General features: G+C 44.6%; 1 protein-coding gene across 1 annotated transcript; it reads right to left on the reverse strand.

Moving 5' to 3' along the window:
- Positions 1–1197: 1197 nt before the first annotated feature.
- LOC106572468 (protein SOGA1) lies at positions 1198–11499 on the reverse strand. The gene is made up of 9 exons (XM_014146679.2): positions 10547–11499; positions 9709–9933; positions 8477–8635; positions 6120–6185; positions 4819–6024; positions 4541–4681; positions 4253–4339; positions 2085–3362; positions 1198–1817 (listed from the first exon to the last, which is right to left on the reverse strand). Exons 1-9 carry the CDS (start codon positions 11306–11308, stop codon positions 1725–1727), a joined length of 4017 nt encoding a protein of 1338 aa, XP_014002154.1. The 5' UTR covers positions 11309–11499; the 3' UTR covers positions 1198–1724.
- Positions 11500–17437: the final 5938 nt, after the last annotated feature.

Consider the following 17437-nt stretch of genomic DNA (forward strand, 5'->3'; position numbering starts at 1 on the left):
CTTGCTATGCCGAAGGTCAGGCAAAAGAGAACAATAAGGGGGTACGGAAATACAGATAACCCGCGATGGGCCAAACCAAAATATACACAACTTTTACAATCACGTGTATGTACAATATTGATATGAAAAAGTGTTTGTACACCAAAGAATAACATTAGCTATGCAGCTGCAATTAAATGTAAAAAACACACTGAATTATTATTATTATTATCAAATTATTAACATCCCCTCTTGACCTGGCCTATTTGAATTGGTCCTTGTGTGCGACTTTGTGCATAATCTAGGGGAACAACATCACACTGCTACATAGGGATGGTGTCAGGTTTCCTCCAGACGTGACACTTGGCATTTAGGCCAAAGAGTTCAATCTTGTTTTTATCAGACCAGAGAATCTTGTTTCGGGCTGTCATGTGCCTTTTACTGAGGAGTGGCTTCCGTCTGGCCGATCTCTACCATCAAGGCCTAATTGGAAGAGTGCTGCAGAGATGGTTGTCCTTCTGGAAGGTTCTCCCATCTCCACAGAGGAACTCTGTCAGAGTGACCATCAGGTTCTTGGTCACCTCCCTGACCAAGGCCTTTCTTCCCCGATTGGTTAGTTTGGCCGGGTGGCCAGCTCTAGGAAGAGTCTTGGTGGATCCAAACTTCTTCCATTTAAGAATGATGGAGGCCACTGTGTTCTTGGGGACCTTCAATGCTGCAGACATTTTTTGGTACCCTTCCCCAGATCTGTGCCTTGACACAATCCTGTCTCGGAGCTGTACGGACAATTCCTTCGACCTCATGGCTTGGCTTTTGCTCTGACATGCACTGTCAACTGTGGGACCTTATATAGACAGGTGTGTGCCTTTCCAAATCATGTCCAATCAATTGAATTTACCACAGGTGGACTCCAATCAAGTTGTAGAAACATCTCATGGATGCTCAATGGAAACAGGATGCACCTGAGCTCAATTTCAAATCTCATAGCAAAGGGTCTGAATACTTATGTAAATAAGGTATTTCTGTTTTTTTACTTTAATACATTTGTAAAAAAATAAATATATATATATGTTTTCACTTAGTCATGATGGGTTATTGTGTGTAGATTGATGAGAAAAATAAATAATTTAATCAATTTTAGAATAAGGCTGTAACGTAACAAAATGTGGAAAAAGTCAAGGGGTCTGAATACTTTCCGAACAGCACTGTACTTACAGTACAAGTATGGACAGCATTAATTACAGTACAGAATTGCATAGTATAGCAGTTTATTCATTCTGACAATATTCTTACAGATGTACAAAATATTATTTAGTTCTATAAGATAATACAAAATCAATGAGTACTGACAATTGTAAATGCCTTGGTGTGTCCAAAAAGGTTGTTGCATATTGTTAAAGGGTGAAGTGCCATGGGCTGAACTGAAAGAAGAAAAAAGATTTTCTAGCACAGAATTTCTTACATAACTCCTTCCCTTTCAAAAAGGACATGCTACAGGCAGATAATAGGCATGTATGTATCTCAAATAACTGTACCCCCTATCATAATGGGTTCTAAAGTACTTCCCTCTATCCATTCATCCTGATGACTGAAAGCAGAATTCCAGAACACAGGCCTTGGATTCTCCATGTCCTTTGTAATCTTTATCAGCTGTCCAGTGGTGTCAATGTGATACTGCTCCACCCCCTTACTCACAGTTGGAGTTGGGCTCTCCTGACCCACAACCATTTACAGCGGAGGAGTATCTATTTTGCTGTAGCTTGGTCAGGGCCAAGGCGAGATGATCGGGCAAAGCAGAAGGACAAGGACTTGGAACTGCTACAGTCATAGTTCCCATCCTGAGAGAGAGATGGATGGAGGGAGAGAGAGAGGGGGGAGGGAGAGACAGAGGAATAACATACATTAGCCAGTAAGTTGAATATGAGTGTGAGGCTCAGTACAGTGAGTACAGTATGTGTTTAGTTTGTGGATCCTTTCTCAAAACCAAGCAAGCTAACTAGTGTGTGTGGACAGACATGAGCCACTAGCCAGTAAGTTGAATATAAGTGAGGTACAGTATGTGTTCAGTGTGTGGATCCTGTGTTGGGTAGGCCTACAGTACTCACCTCCAGTGTCACGTTACTCTCCAGGCTCATGTCTCTTCTGAAAGCCTGCTTCTGACTGTGGGCCTGACTGGGGCAGTTATCCTCCTTCTGGCCGCGGCACGCTTCCTCTCTCTGCTTCATGAATCTCTGGTTCCTAATCCTGGCGATACTGTCGTTCCTGTCTACTGGTGCAGCAGGGGGGCGAGTGGGCACAACCTCCAGGGTTTTATGAGTTGGACTGCATTTCCCCTTCTGCCCCCCGCCCGGTGCTGTTGCTTGTGCTGGCTTGTCTGCTCGACCACTCATTTTGCGCAGGAACTCTGTGACTAGGCCGTACCGGTTGGCACCACCAGGTTTTCTGGTGGGTTTAGTGTTGTTCCCACCACTGCTCAATTCACTGTTTATTGTGCTATGGTGAATAAGCCCTGGACCAGCTCTGGGATTGATGGGGCGGGCCCAGGTTGGCCCAGCAGGACCCCGATGGGAAAGGCTCCACAAAACACCCTCCCTGCCAGGGGTGGCAGAGGAGGAGGTGGAGGAGTTGGAGGTGGTGGTGAAACCAGTTGTGGAGGAAGGGGAGATGGACGATGAAGATGAAGCAGAGGCAGAGTATCTGCGGTACATTTTTGGGGAGGTGGAGCCTGACTTGGACCGCTTGGTCCTCCCTGGGAGCCTCTCAAGGGAAGTCGAGATCTGTTGAGAGCGGGCAGAGAGGCGTAAAGGGTTGCCTCTCACTGCAGTTACACTGTCGGGCCCATCCATCTGTAGACCCACACTCACCATCTGTGGGTACATCTGGGTCTGAGTCCCAGTGGTGGCCACGTCCACTGTCCACCCCCCACTCACGATCACCCTCCCCTTCCTCCTCTCCGGCGAACTGGAGTGAACTGCCTGCCGTAAGCTAGCTGTCATCTCCTTCATGTCGTCGCTCAAGTTAGCGGAGAGCCTCAGACATAAGGGAGTGAGAGAGCTTTGGGACGTACTAAGCCTGGCAGAGATTACACTGGTAGTAGAATTTCTATCAGTGTTGGTAATGTGCCTCAGATGAGCTAGATGGACTCTCCGTGCAGACGGGGGACTGTAGTAGATGCGGAGGACAGTCTTCTCTGGGGCAGTGCGGCTACTGTCCAGGGTCAACTGGTCCAAGTTTAGATTAGGGAAGCTAGGGGGCATGATGGGGTGGTCCCAGGTCTTAAAGGGGTCTTCTCGGTCTAGCTGGGCAGCCTCTTGGCTGAGGTAACACCAGTTCTTCTTCTTGGACCCTAATGTAGAGCGGTCTGGTTTGGTCTTATTTCTTGTCTGTGGGGAAATAAGAGTATCTTCATATTATGGTGGAAAGAGCACAGAAACCCAGGGGAAACAGCCATGTAAAGAAATACATCTGCTCTTCCCAATTCAAAGGCTCACTGGGCCTAGCAACACCACAGGCTAGTAACTAGCTAGTCGTCTCGTATTTCTGTCTGTCTCCTGTCAACAGCTGAAATATTTGCAATTGATCTTTTTGATTTAAATTGCTATTGTGTTTGCCAGAAAAATAATCTTCTTTACATTAAAATGTAATCATGGTAACCACACACCTGTTTTAAGTTATTGTTCAACATGTGGAGGTAAACCACTTCCCGTTTTGAAACAACGGGATGTGATGAATAGACGTAGATCGACTATAAACAAAGTGAATGTTTTACACTTGAAATGTAGCCTACTCATTGTTTTTGGACAATGACACACAGACCACGAGCCAGTGAGTCATGAGTTCAGTGCGCTTTCTTTTCTATCCACACACACCCAGACTTCATTCCAACTTCCTCTGTGTTTTCTATCCACACTCTACCTTTCTCTCTCCCCTTTCTCTCTCTCTGGCTCTTTCTTTTTCTATTTTTCTCTTCATTGCTCACTTTCTCCCTCTCACTTATTCCCTCTCTGGGTCTGTCTGGGTGTTGTAATGCAGTGGATGCACATGTTAGTTCTGCTTTTGGCAGTAGCCCCCACAAGGGCTTAGCCTAAATACTTTGGCACCGTTGACCTCATGTCTGTACTGCGTGCAGGCAGGCCAGGGAGAACCCCTGCCAGATAGAAGCCATCAGCTGGGCTTACTGCTGAATCACATCCAGTCACATGCTCCCAAACACAACACAACACAGGACACAGCCTGGTGGCTGGAGGAAACAGAGAATAAAATACTTCCTTACCTCAGTTATCTCACTCTGTGTGCCTCTAGCATGGCCTGGCTGGTCTGGATACTCCTGTGCCTCAGTCTTACCCATGCTGCACTCCATCTGAGTTATTAAAAGAAAGAGTGAGCTATTACAGTCTGTGATGATTTCTCAGAATCAGGATATCTGTCTGATCCACTTGCCTTAGAACGTAATAGTGGTGTATCCCTCATTGTAAGGGATAATGATCTTAAGTATCAACTTATGTAATTGGACAGTGACTTCATAGGCTGAGCCCACAGCGGGACCGTGGCATCAGCTCACCTTGGAGACTAAGCCTTTCCAGTCTGATGCCCATGTGGCCTTCGCATCCTGTCCTGCCATGCTGTCCTCTGAGTCCTGCAGCTCTGTGCCCAAGTACTGCAGCAACCCATGTAGTATAGACATAGTCATTAGATCTCTGCTCTGTAAAAAAAATATCAACGTTTAACATACTTGAAATCTTGGCTTTCATTGTTACTTACTGAAATAATGTGATTTATGAACATTTCAGTTACAGTATGTTACAATTCATGTTCCCCTACATTCCCTTTCCCTCATACCTCTTTGCCCTCCAGGCCAGATCTCTTCCTCACACTGCGCTGGTGGAGGACCCAGAGCACCTTCAAGGTGAGCTTCATCATGGGGTCCCTGCAGCTGTCGAGGTGGTCTGACTGTGTTGCTCGTCTTACTCTCTCCTTCACCACTGCTGTGCGCAGGCCTTCACCTGTTTCCTTCTTGGCTGAGACCTCTGTGTTGTTTTGTGTGTCCTGATCAGCCAGGGATGGGATTGCGGTGGGATCCCAATTTCCTTCAACCCTCAACTCTCCGCCTTGTGTCACCAATAACTCCACCCTCCCCATTAAGGCCAACAGCATGGCCTGCAGAAGCTCCAGAGCCTCATACAGGTGTCCTTGCATGAGTGGGTCCAGAGCCAGAGGCTGGGCTTTACCCTGAGGGTAAGACTTTGCCCGGGAGATGTGGGGAGATAAGGGAGGGGAGCTGTGGCCATTCTTGGCCGGTGAGACAAAAAGCTGGATAGCTGAGGTCACAAGGCAGGCATGATCTCGCAAGGCAAGAAGGGCCTCATGGTCTTTCACATTCAAGGCATGGGCAACACTGCCTCTGTGTGTATAACACTGCTGGTTGTCCAGGGGCTCCCATTCCCCACCTACAGACCCCTCTCGAGGGATCTGACTGAGGGGACTCAACCTCTCCGTCTGAGGTTGGTCTCTACGGTGTATTTCCATCACCTCCTCCTGAGAACACTCAATCACACTCCTTCTCTGCTCTTCCCCCTTCTCCTGCTCAAACTGCATACACTCCATCCTCAAGCTCTGTTCACAATCCTCTACATCCCTCACATAAAGCAGTGGTAGATCCCCATTGTCCCTGGCCCCCTTCTGTGGCTGCTCCTCTTCCTCTTCTCCTCCTCCTCCTATTACGCTCTCCCTCATGTCGCTCATCTCCGCCCGGAGGCCATGGTTCTCCACCTCCAGCTCTACAATACGGCGGCTCAGCAGCATCGCTTCCTCCTCCACCAGCCGCAGGTGAACCTTGACTTCTGCCTCCCTGGTGTGGGGGGACTTGGCAGTACCACCCTCAGAGGAGTGGGCAGCAGCATCTACGTCGCCATAGGCCGAGCGGTACTTTGACAGAACTTCATGCATGTACTCACTTTCCGATACCATCTTGGTCAGCTTCTTGCACATGAGAGCTGATTCCTCCTTGGCAAAGTGAAGCTGGCACTTCAGATCAGCACTGTCATCCTGAGGAGTCAAATGGCACAACAATGTAATTATAGATTACTTAAAATGTACTCTAATGACGTCACTCATATGAAAATATAATATTAGATCTTTACCTGGGGAGACAGCTTCTTCTCAGTCTTGCTGGTTGGTGATCTGACATTTTTCCTCTTCAGAGAACTCTGAGAAGTAAAGTAAAACAAATGTCAAAGACTTCTGATGATTCAACAGTATCATTAACGGCATAGTTACCACCCTATGAAAACATGACAGAGGAGGAGAGGATATAGATGTCATCCTAATAAACCAACTTTCTTTCAGCTTTCCTCCCCTGTCTCCTTCCTGTCTGTCACTCCTGTCTGTATCTCAGAATATTCTTAGAGATTCAGTGTTTACACACAGCATTTAATGTCCAAGAGAAACAAACCAAGAGAGTCAAAGTACATGTGCACACAAATTAATTTGTTCCATTACAAACACACTGTTTGTCTGTCTTATAATGTCCCAACATGAACTTCCTCTATGAGTTGTGTATGTTTGCACTGCAGAGTATGAGAGGAATGTAGGTTGGTGTCACTGTGTCAGTCTCTGTCTTTCTCATGTCTCAAGCAGGGATCACTGGGGTTAAAAGTACTAAAAATAATCATCTTACTGAGGTTTTGCGGTGGGAAAACTAGGTCTGTAATAAATAGACCCGAAGGCAGTGAACAGTGGATGTGTCTGGTGTTAAAAGAACAACAATAAACGGCACTGTGACAACCAATATGATATTACTATCACCACCCTTAAGGTCTCAGTCTCAAAGCAAGGCAGCAACCAAGACAGGCAAATTGCAGTAACAGTGGTGGTCGTTAAAATGTTAATCTTCCTTTACACTGATGTTGACTAGGTTCCCTGGTAATAGTCTACCCAGATTAGGTCATCTAAGTGGATTTCCTAGTCAGGATCAAAAGGAGTAGCAGCTGTCTCAAATGAGCAGACTAGGCTGAGCTGACGACAAAGCACCGAGTCCTGGATTAAACTTAAACACGCGTAGCTGTACTGCACTGCACTGTCATTAAGAAAGACCTGCATGGGTGACTCCATGGCCACCAGTTGATGACATGGAATTCAGTGATAGTATGGCAGTATGCCAGGACCTAAGCCACAGCCACTTTGATGCTGTAATTTATCCTCCTGGCCCAGATTTACCCATGCTTAATAGAACCAGAGGAGAGAGAGAGAGATAACTATTTACCTATTTTGGTCCCTCTTTCTCTCTCTCTGTAGTCCCTGGTGAGAAAAATGCCAACTGTGTCCCCCAAGTTCAGCCTCCTTTACATCTAATCAAATGGCTACCCAGACTATTTGCATTGCCCCCCCCTCCTCCCTTATTTTACACTGCTGCTACTCTCTGTTATTATCTATGCATAGTCACTTTAATAACTCTATCTACATGTACATATTACCTCAATTACCTCGACTAACCAGTGCCTCCGCACATTGACTCTGTACAGGTACCCCCTGTATATAGCCTCGCTATTGTTATTTTACTGCTGCTCTTTAATTATTTCTTACTTTTATTTCATACTTTCTGGGGGATTTTTCTCAAAACTGCGTTATTTGTTAAGGGCTTGTAAGTAAGCATTTCACTGTAAGGTCTACCTGTTGTATTTAGCGCATGTGACAAATAAAATGTTATTTGATTTACATGCCGTACCACTCTACCTCACTCACTGCCCACCGCCCAGCAGTCAGCTGCTAGCCATGCCCTGAGCCTTAGGCCCAGCAAAGTCCTAGGATCCAGTCAGGGTCATGTGTCACCTCACTTCAGAGTGACAGTAGGATGCATGGGGAGTAACTGGTTGAGATGGGATAACTGAAGTGTATAGAGTACTATATGAAGGAATAGGACTCTTATACATGAAACAATGCTGTAGTATGCTATAGTATAGATATGATAGTATTCACTGTAATGTTTTTGTGGACTTTACTGTAGTATTCACTGTAGTGAATAATGTAGTATTTACTGTACTATACTGTAACATTTACAGGTAACTATAGTATAAATACTGTAGTAAAAGAAAACTGTAGTATATCCTAAAGTAATTAATGCATGTCGTTGTGGACTGTAGTATACACTGTAGTGTTTTTGCAGAAATTACTGTAGTATTTACTATACTTTTTTTATTTTATTATCTTTGACATAGAGTGCAGGTTTTCTCCTTGAGGAAACCCATTAGAGTAATACTAAAAGAACACATTTTCAATAACCTGTAGGTGGGACTGGGGTCTGAATGGATAGTTCAGCGTTTCTGCTCTTTCCTATCATCTGTAGGGAACACAATATATGGTCTATACTTGGCATGTAGGTTTCTCAATTATGGGTAGCACAAATTGGTCTTTGGGGAGGGGAATGGGCAGGGTATATGCTAATTAAACTAATACAGTTGGTGGTGGATAGTAGTAGTTGATGGTGGTGTAAAAGCAGTACTTCTCTGGCTTTCTCCATCGCGTCCTGTTGAACTTGCTTTGCCACCTCCAGCTCCTGTTGCCTCTCCCGAAGTGCCTCATTCTCCCACTCCAGCCGGGAGGTCTTCTGTTGCACGGACTCCAACTCATTGTGCAGGCGGAGGGATACAGTCTTTGCTACCTGTGAACAGAAGTCAACCACAACAAACTTTAAATACTATAAAACACTAACAGAAAACTGTCTTTGTTGGAGGGAATTAGAGGTTGTTTTTGGCATAGTAGTGCATTAGATAACAATCATTTTGTACCTTTGTCATAGAAAGTTACAAGATAATTTTCCAGATATCAGCCTTCAGAACAACAGCCCTGTGTTTTCTGCATTGACGTAATAAGGTGAATGAAACATCCCTCGAGGAGCAACCTAGGGCAGGTCCAGATGGTGCATGTGATTGTAAGGTGGTGTTCAGCACATTCTATTGTACTATTTACTCTCCAAGAGAAACTATACTATACTGTATCTGTATTTTTACATATTTTGGCAGTAATACAAAAAGACAGAACATCTCCGTGTTAGAATGTGTAGAGGGGAAGAGGGGGTAAGGGGGAGGCCAAAAGAACCAGATTCTCTGCCATGCTACTGGTGGGCATTCTATCACCACACAGCTGAGCAAAGAAACTGAGCATTGCAGCCTCCAACAGAGGAATCAGCCCACATGCCAGTAAACTCTCCACAGTGATCGACCCACTCACCCCTTGAGGCTGGTCGGTCAGAGTAATTGTATTTGTCATAATGTCTCTTTAATGTTTTTAATTAGGCAGTTCACAAAAATGCCACTCCACCACAACAAAACCCAAACGGAAGCACACACTCACGGATACATTAAACAGACATACTTCATATTTCTTGAAGCACATCTGACAGGATGTAACAGTAAGCTGAGCCATAAAACATTGTTAAATACTGTAATAACAGTTTAATGTGCAATTATAAAACTGAGTCATAGGATGTAAGCAGTGCAGTTGATGTGAAACACCCTGAACTCATGAAACAGTAGAGTGGAATGTACAGCCATTCAAAGGGATTTTTTCGTGGTTTGGTACATTGACTGGAATCATAATGAATCACTTGACCCTGTTGATAACACTATGCAACAGATCAAGAGAAGGAGGGATTACAGTACAGTCCCTACAGGACAAAGATGCCTGAAAATGAAAAGTTGCTTTGTGTGAGCACTCCACACACAGACCCCTCACCTTGACGTCATGCTCCAGGGAGCGGACCAGTTCCCCTTCCACCTGGCCAGTCTGGGCCACCCTGAGGCTGCGGCGCTCGGCCTTGCGGAGGCGGTACTGCAGGATGCGACACAACTTGTTGGCCTGCTCCAGCTGCAGCCGCAGCTCCTGAAGCTGACACAACTCATCCTCCAGGAACAGATCCCGCATCTCCAGCATCTCACAGCGCATCTCCTCCATCTCATCCTGGACAGGACAATCAACAATCATCCTCATCAACAGCATCGTCGTGTGTGTGTGTGTGTGTGTGTGTGTGTGTGTGTGTGTGTGTGTGTGTGTGTGTGTGTGTGTGTGTGTGTGTGTGTGTGTGTGTGTGTGTGTGTGTGTGTGTGTGTGTGTGTGTGTGTGTACTATGTAGGGGAGGAATGGGACCATAAATCGACTCTAGCATTTGTAACACATGGCCCATTTTTTTGGGAGGGCCCCAATTAATTAGCCAGATAATGATAATTTTGCCCACTGTGAGTGATGACTTTTGATGGTCCTTGTGCGTGCTGCGGCTCCTGTAGTCGCATGCTAGTAATTAAGTTTGACATGGCCAATTACAGAAAGTATCTAAGCTGCTCTGCTGAGGAAAGTCTGTCTGTCTAACCTTGACAACAACTGATGTCATGTGCGTGCCTGCGTTCTGGTTTCAATCCTTCAGTATTAATCTATATTCAAATCAGTCGATATTCAACGTATTTTCTTTATGATAAGAGGGACCAAGCCCCTAGACTTGAGGCAATGTGTGAAATAATAAAAAGCTCAATTTTACGCGTAATGACATGTACATTTAATGAATAATGAATCATCTTACTTTCAAATACTCATTTTCCGATCTCAAATCGTCGTTTTCTCTGACAAGATCCTCGTGCGTCTCGTCCACGAGCTCCCGGGTCAGTTCTGAATAAACCATGGATGCTCCGCTGACATTCAGCGAGGGAAGGGAAGCAAGAACGGACCCTCCGCATCCAGGAGAATGGTTTCCATCCCCGACAGAATGCATGATAGAATTGTCCTGTGATAGGCCTAGCCGTTTGAATGCGCTGCCTCCAGTACTCATATCACGTACACTGATGTGTGCATTCCCACGCGACCTGTCTCTGTTTGCCTCTCTTTCTCCACCACTTGGTCCAGTCTCGCAGCTTGGAGACGGAGTGTCCGCAGAAAGTTGGTTTCCCCCCAATGCAGTCAGAAATCCCTCCATGCAGTCAGAAATGTCAGAACTTCTGTCCGAGTAGGATAGCTTCCCTGACACACAACCTGAATCATTGCTCAAATCCTCCGAAGCATTGCTTGCATCATATCGTTTTCTCGGTGTGCTTAGATTTTTTTGGCACTCGGTAACGGATGGTGCGCACCTTCCTGTGCGCTTCCCTTTCTCCAGTTTAATCTCTTTCCCTTTGCCCATGATGCGCCGGACAGTCCATGTTGACCTGGATGAGCTTGGGGCATGTTTGGGCGGCGCATTCGATGGGGTTCGCTTTTTCTTCATGCTGACACCCTGTTGCGCCTTGGGCTGTCTTTGTCCCCTGTGCGCCTGTCTTGGCACCGGACTGTCAACATCTCTGCTGTTCATTTCTTTTCCGTTTTTCTTAATATATAGCCAAGTGCATAAAATAAAGAATTGCCCTTAATTAATGAATACAGTCTATTATTCTTTGTTGAGTCCAACAAAATAAACGGAATGAGTTGTAACAGAATTTCCACGGCTATTTTCTGTAGAAGCGACTGAGAGAAGGAAGGAGAGACCAGAGCACTTCAGTTCATCCTTCGGTCAGTCGGTCAAGTGTGTGCTGTCACATTGCTTGATTTAAACCGGACCAGAAATGTAAGCATACCCCGCCCATCTTTTGTGCGCGCACTGTGGCAAATTATGGGGTTCGCCAATGACATTGCCAGCTTTGCACATCATGCATTCTGCACTGAGCATAACGCAACATCATAGGCTACGGTCTATTGGTCATATGTTAATACCATGGGCGCAACTTTGGTTTTAGAAGTGGGGGGATATAATTTAAAAAAAAAAAGTTTTATCAAGCCTCGTTTTGTATCACATTCCAATGATAAAACTGGGGGGATAAAAAGTAAATTTCAGAATGTGAAAGGGACATGTCCCACGCCCCCAGTGAAAGTTGCGCCCCTGGTTCATACTGTTTATTTTATTTAATTTAACCTTTATTTAACAAGTCAGTTAAGAACAAATTGTTATTTACAATGATGGCCTACCAAAAGGCAAAAGGCCTCCTGTGGGGACAGGGGTTGGGATTAAAAATAAAAATAAATAAAAATATAGGACAAAACACACATCACGACAAGAAAGTTGTGGAGTTTTAAAAATGTTTTATTTCACCTTTATTTAACCAGGTAGGCTAGTTGAGAACAAGTTCTCATTTGCAACTGCGACCTGGCCAAGATAAAGCATAGCAATTCGACACATACAACAACACAGAGTTACACATGGAATAAACAAAACATACAGTCAATAATACAGTAGAACAAAAGAAAACAAAAAGTCTATATACAGTGAGTGCAAATGAGATAAGTTAAGGCAATAAATAGGCCATGGTGGCGACGTAGTTACAATATAGCAATTAAACACTGGAATTGTAGATGTGCAGAAGATGAATGTGCAAGTAGAGATACTGGGGTGCAAAGGAGCAAGATAAATAAATAAATACAGTATGGGGATGAGGTAGGTAGATAGATGGGCTGTTTACAGATGGGCTATGTACAGGTGCGGTGATCTGTGAGCTGCTCTGACAGCTGGTGCTTAAAACTAGTGAGGGAGATATGAGTCTCCAGCTTCAGAGATTTTTGCAGTTCGTTCTAGTCATTGGCAGCAGAGAACTGGAAGGAAAGGCAACCAAAGGAGGAATTGTGAGATATACCTGCTGGTGCGGTGCTACGAGTGGGTGCTGCTATGGTGACCAGTGAGCTGAGATAAGTAATAGCCTAATTAACTATGAGGCTACCCACTGGACACACACTTGTTGAATCAACGTTTGTTGATGTTGAACCAACGTGGAATAGACGTTGAATTGCTATAAAGGCGGTTCCAGTTATTCCTCAATTTCATTCCAAGATAGAATATAATGGAATGTTATATTGAAATCCCAATTTTCATTTATTCTATTGCTGTGATGAGCTACATTTTGCCATGCAAACATCTTATTATTTCTAGACAAACTTATGGGAAAAATGAAACAGCCCATCCAATGGGTGTACTCAATTCAATTCTGGGCGGCTGAGGTTCCGGGTGTTCCCAGTGCGTCCGGTGCGCTCATGTTCTTTTTTGATAAATGACTCCCTCAAGTGGCCAGAAAATAGAAAATACAACTCTTGCAACGCTGCAACTGAGACTATCAGATGAGGTGATGTATTATAGCACCCGTTATTCTGGTCGTCACTAGTTACTACATCCACTAAGTCGTAATTATGTCAAATTTCTCTTCTTAAACGCTGATTTTAAACCAAACATTAACCTTAGCCACACCGCTAACGTTATTCCAAACCCTAACCTTAAATTAAGACCAAAAAGCACATTTTGGATTTCATTAAATTTTACGATATAGAACATGTTGACTTTGTGGCTGTGGTAACTAGTGACAACTCGTTTCCTGTCCTTTATCAGTGCTTTGTCCTCGGAGAGACACCGTAATCCATCATTTTTAAAATTATGAATAAAACAAATACAAAACAGAAATATACTAACAAGAGTACATAAACCTAACAGACAGCGGTATTACATATCGAGATATATATTCAATTTGTCAAAAAGTTTTATGGTACGTATTTCTTTTTTTTGTTTTTACACTTACTGATCATTACAAAATAATATTTCACTTCTATCTTAAACAATGTGAAGAGGGGTTTGTTCTCCGCCCACTGATAAATAAAATGTATTACATTCCTTAAATTATTTAAATTGTATTTAGGCACTTTCAGTCGTTAGCTGACGTATGCTAGCCGTTTGAATCTGTGATTCAGCACCCGTTACTACACGTGTAGTAACACAGAACAATGAGACAGATATTTCACCGGGTGTATAAATGTGAAGCATCCGTTTTGCGTTTCCCCTCACTAACTAGTGAGACACCGGGTCACCCACAATACCACCCCCATCAACCTACGTGTGTCAGGGAACCACAGCGAGATGATCCAATTCCTGCTTATTAAGTCTCCTCAGGTTCCCGTGGTATCTGGATTCTCTTGGCTCCAGCGACACAACCCTCTTATTGACTAGTCTGCTAGTGCCATCAGGGGCTGGAGAACGTTCTGCCACACTCATTGCCTGACGTCAGCGCAGCCTGCCCCGGGACGTGTTCCTGGGGGCTCGGAAGTTGCCCCGGACCTGTCCGCCATTCCCGCGGAGTACCAGGACCTCCGGGAGGTGTTCAGTAAGGCCCAGGCCACTTCCGCCGCACCGACCCTATGACTTCGGGATCGACCTTCTCCCAGGCACCACTCCGCCCCGGGGACGACTGTACTCTGTCGGGTCTGGAGACCAAGGCTATGGAGACCTACATTCAGGACTCCCTAGCTGCAGGGTTCATCTGTCCTTCTGTCTCCCTCGCGCAGAAGGACGTGCATCGACTACCGTGGTCTCAACGACATCACGATGAAGAACCGCTACCACTCCTCCAAGCTTGTCCCCAACCCGGGCTCCCGTTGGACCCTGGCCTTTGTGCGACAACGCTTTTGGTAGGCTACCATGGTTCCTGACGTTTGTGCCACCCAATCAGGATGGCACAAAAACTGACAGACAACACATTAATCTGCCACCCTTCACAAACGTGCGAGTGAAGCAGGCAACACAGGTGTTTAGCCACACTGTCTCTGCAGGTAAAGAAGCACATTAACATAAATATCGACAATAATTTACAAATTCATACACTACATTCAAGACTCTACACTAACCTGTTATTGCTTGAAAGTACTGTAATACCATATAACTATACCAATATTAATACATGTTGGCATGAAAAGATGGAACATCATAAAACATGATGTAGTAGTAATAAGGAATGCTTCATTTATTTGAGAAATGCAAACTATGTGGCAGCTAGGCAAACTGCCTAAGGAGGAGGAATGCACAGCCCTGTTCCTGGAAAAAAATGAACAAGCTGTTTGATGTTCTGAACTCAAGGTATGTTCAATCAAATGTAAATGAAATCAGTAGGGCTCCCGAGTGACACAGAGGTCTAAGGCACTGCAAATCAGTGCTGGAGGTGTCACTACAGACTGGTTCGATTCCAGGCTGTATCACAACAGGCCGTGATTGGGAGTCCCATAGGGCGGCACACAATTGGCCCAGTGTTGTTAGGGTTTGGCCGGGGTTGGCCGTCATTGTAAATAAGAATTTGTTCTTAACTGACTTGCCTAGTTAAATGAAGGTTAAATAGGTAAAAGGTGTATTACACAGTTGAAAACCTTGCACATAGAAATCACTATCAAACTTTTTTCTTCTAGATCATGCTGAGATAGAAATCCATGGAGGAGGGCTCTCAGACAAGAGAACAGCTTCAAGCTGGATTTACTTCGGAAGCAATTTAAGTAAGTTGATTTAAAACGAATACATTAAATATGCCAAGCTTCTTCCAACTCAAACTAGACTAGGACCCACTCACTGTCACGCTTTGCAGAAACCAAGATTATATTACTCCTGTAATGCAGGACTAATCGGACTCCCATTCTGACCACTAGACACACTATTTGATCAGTGGAGGATGGCTCATAATAAAGGCTGGAATGGTGCAAATGGAATGGCATTGAACACATAGAAACCATGTGTTTAATGTATCTGATACCATTTCACTTATTTCGCTCCAACCATTACCACGAGTCTGTCCTCCCCAACTAAGGTACCACCAACCTCCTATGTATTTGACAAAGTATAATACATCCAAAACAGGATCATAAAAAATATTCTATTTCCTTTTCGGTCAGGAACTACTCCACCATGCCAGCGAGGCTTTAAACTAACCCTACGGAGTGTCCTAAAAATAACGAATGAAGCAGAGGAAAGTGCTTTAAAATGCCTGGCACAAACTTAATCAGGATAGCTAAGATGTAAATTGTGAGATGTAATGTAATATCATGTCTGTTTATGTAGGGTAATCATGAGTCTTACATTGAATTAGAGGTCCCAAACCCAGCCGCGGTCCAATATATGTAGGCCTAGGCTAAGGCATACAAAGCAGAAAGACGATCGTTTCCAAATAATCTATGGGACAAAAAACAAAATGTAAACCCAAAGTAGTCTGTCTGACCGCTCGCTCCCACCTGCAGCATGAAAGATGCTGACCACGCTGCAATGATTTCTGTCGCGACCCGCAGCCCTCTACATTGAATCACTCGCCCATTGCGCTAGTTGTTGTTGGTGCTCAGTCGCCAATGTTCTCTGCCATGTTCTCTTGGGCCTTCCTCTTCTGCCTTCATGTCCTGCATTCACCTTCAGATGACAACATAAAAGGAAATAAGGAGATGTGTTACGACTTCCGCCAAAGTTGGTCCCTCTCCTTGTTCGGGCGGCGTTCGAAGTCACCGACCTTCTAGCCATCGCTGATCCTCTTTTCATTTTTCCTTTGGTTTTGTCTTGTCTACCATCACACCTGGGTCCAATCCCATCAATTACATGTTGTGTATTTAACCCTCTGTTTCCCCTCATGTCCTTGTCGGTGATTGTTTATTGTAAGTGCTTGTCTGTCCTGGTGTGCGTTGGGTTATGTACCCATTATTTGATTGTTCTGTTTTCCGGTGGGGTTTTTTGTTATTAAACTGCGCCGTTTGGGAAACAGTTTTTGTTCTCCTGCGTCTGACTTCTCTGCCGCCAGTACGCACTCCTTACAAGATGAAAGATCAGAGGGTATTTCAAACATTTTATCCTAATGTTTCAGTTGTATTTTTTTTTTCTAAAATCCGTTCTCCGTTATTATGGGGAAAGGTGGGCACAGATTCAACCCCCCTGCCTGTACTAGTAACACAAACTGCCAGATAGATCCAGATGACAACCTACTGGGCTCCAGAGTGGTGCAGAGTCCCATAGGGCGGTTCGCAATTAGCCCAGCGTCATCCGGGTTTGGCAGGTGTAGGCCGTCATTGTAAATAAGAATTTGTTCTTAACTGACTTGCTTGGTTAAATAAATAAAAAACTACTCCACGGCCAAGACACCACTTTTCCTACCCCTCTTGCTTCCGGCTCTAGTCCCGACGAAGCGGGCCAACTCAGAATCTTCCCACTGCTTCAGACAGTGACCTTACAGCAATTACAATGGTAAACAATTTCAATATGACACAAACAACATTAAAAAGAGGGGTTTGTATTACTCACAAATATGATTTCCCCAATACACAGATCAACACAAAGGGGATGCAGATGGTGATTGTTTGATGGATGAGATGCTGAGCTATATAACATGGCTTGCACATGAGGTGCAGAAAGAGCCAATCCTCCATGACTGCAAGGCATGCGAGAGGCTGCTGGTCCACATGGGTTCTGAGCATAACTATGCTAACGGATCTTCTGATGCAACGACCTTTATCAACAGGAAGTGCTACACTGAGGACACTAGACTGGTGGAGCCATCTCATCTGCTGAGGGTGATGGTAACAAAAATGGAGGACATAATTGACAAAAACCTTGCCAGTTTTTGCCCAGAGACTTCTATTGTGTCAGGACTAAGAGTCCTCTTAATTAGATCTAGTC

This window comes from Salmo salar, chromosome ssa15, assembly GCF_905237065.1.
Source record: "Salmo salar chromosome ssa15, Ssal_v3.1, whole genome shotgun sequence".
Taxonomy (NCBI): Eukaryota; Metazoa; Chordata; class Actinopteri; order Salmoniformes; family Salmonidae; genus Salmo; species Salmo salar.

What these genes read in the sequence shown, in the direction of transcription:
- LOC106572468 (XM_014146679.2), bottom strand. Translation starts at nt 11,308, where the DNA reads ATGAACAGCAGAGATGTTGACAGTCCGGTGCCAAGACAGGCGCACAGG. An exon ending in CTGGCCTGGAGGGCAAAGAG is followed by an intron (nt 4,682 to 4,818) that starts GTATGAGGGAAA and finishes TTTTTTTTACAG; the next exon opens with AGCAGAGATCTAATGACTAT. An exon ending in CACAGAGTGAGATAACTGAG is followed by an intron (nt 3,363 to 4,252) that starts GTAAGGAAGTAT and finishes ATTTCCCCACAG; the next exon opens with ACAAGAAATAAGACCAAACC.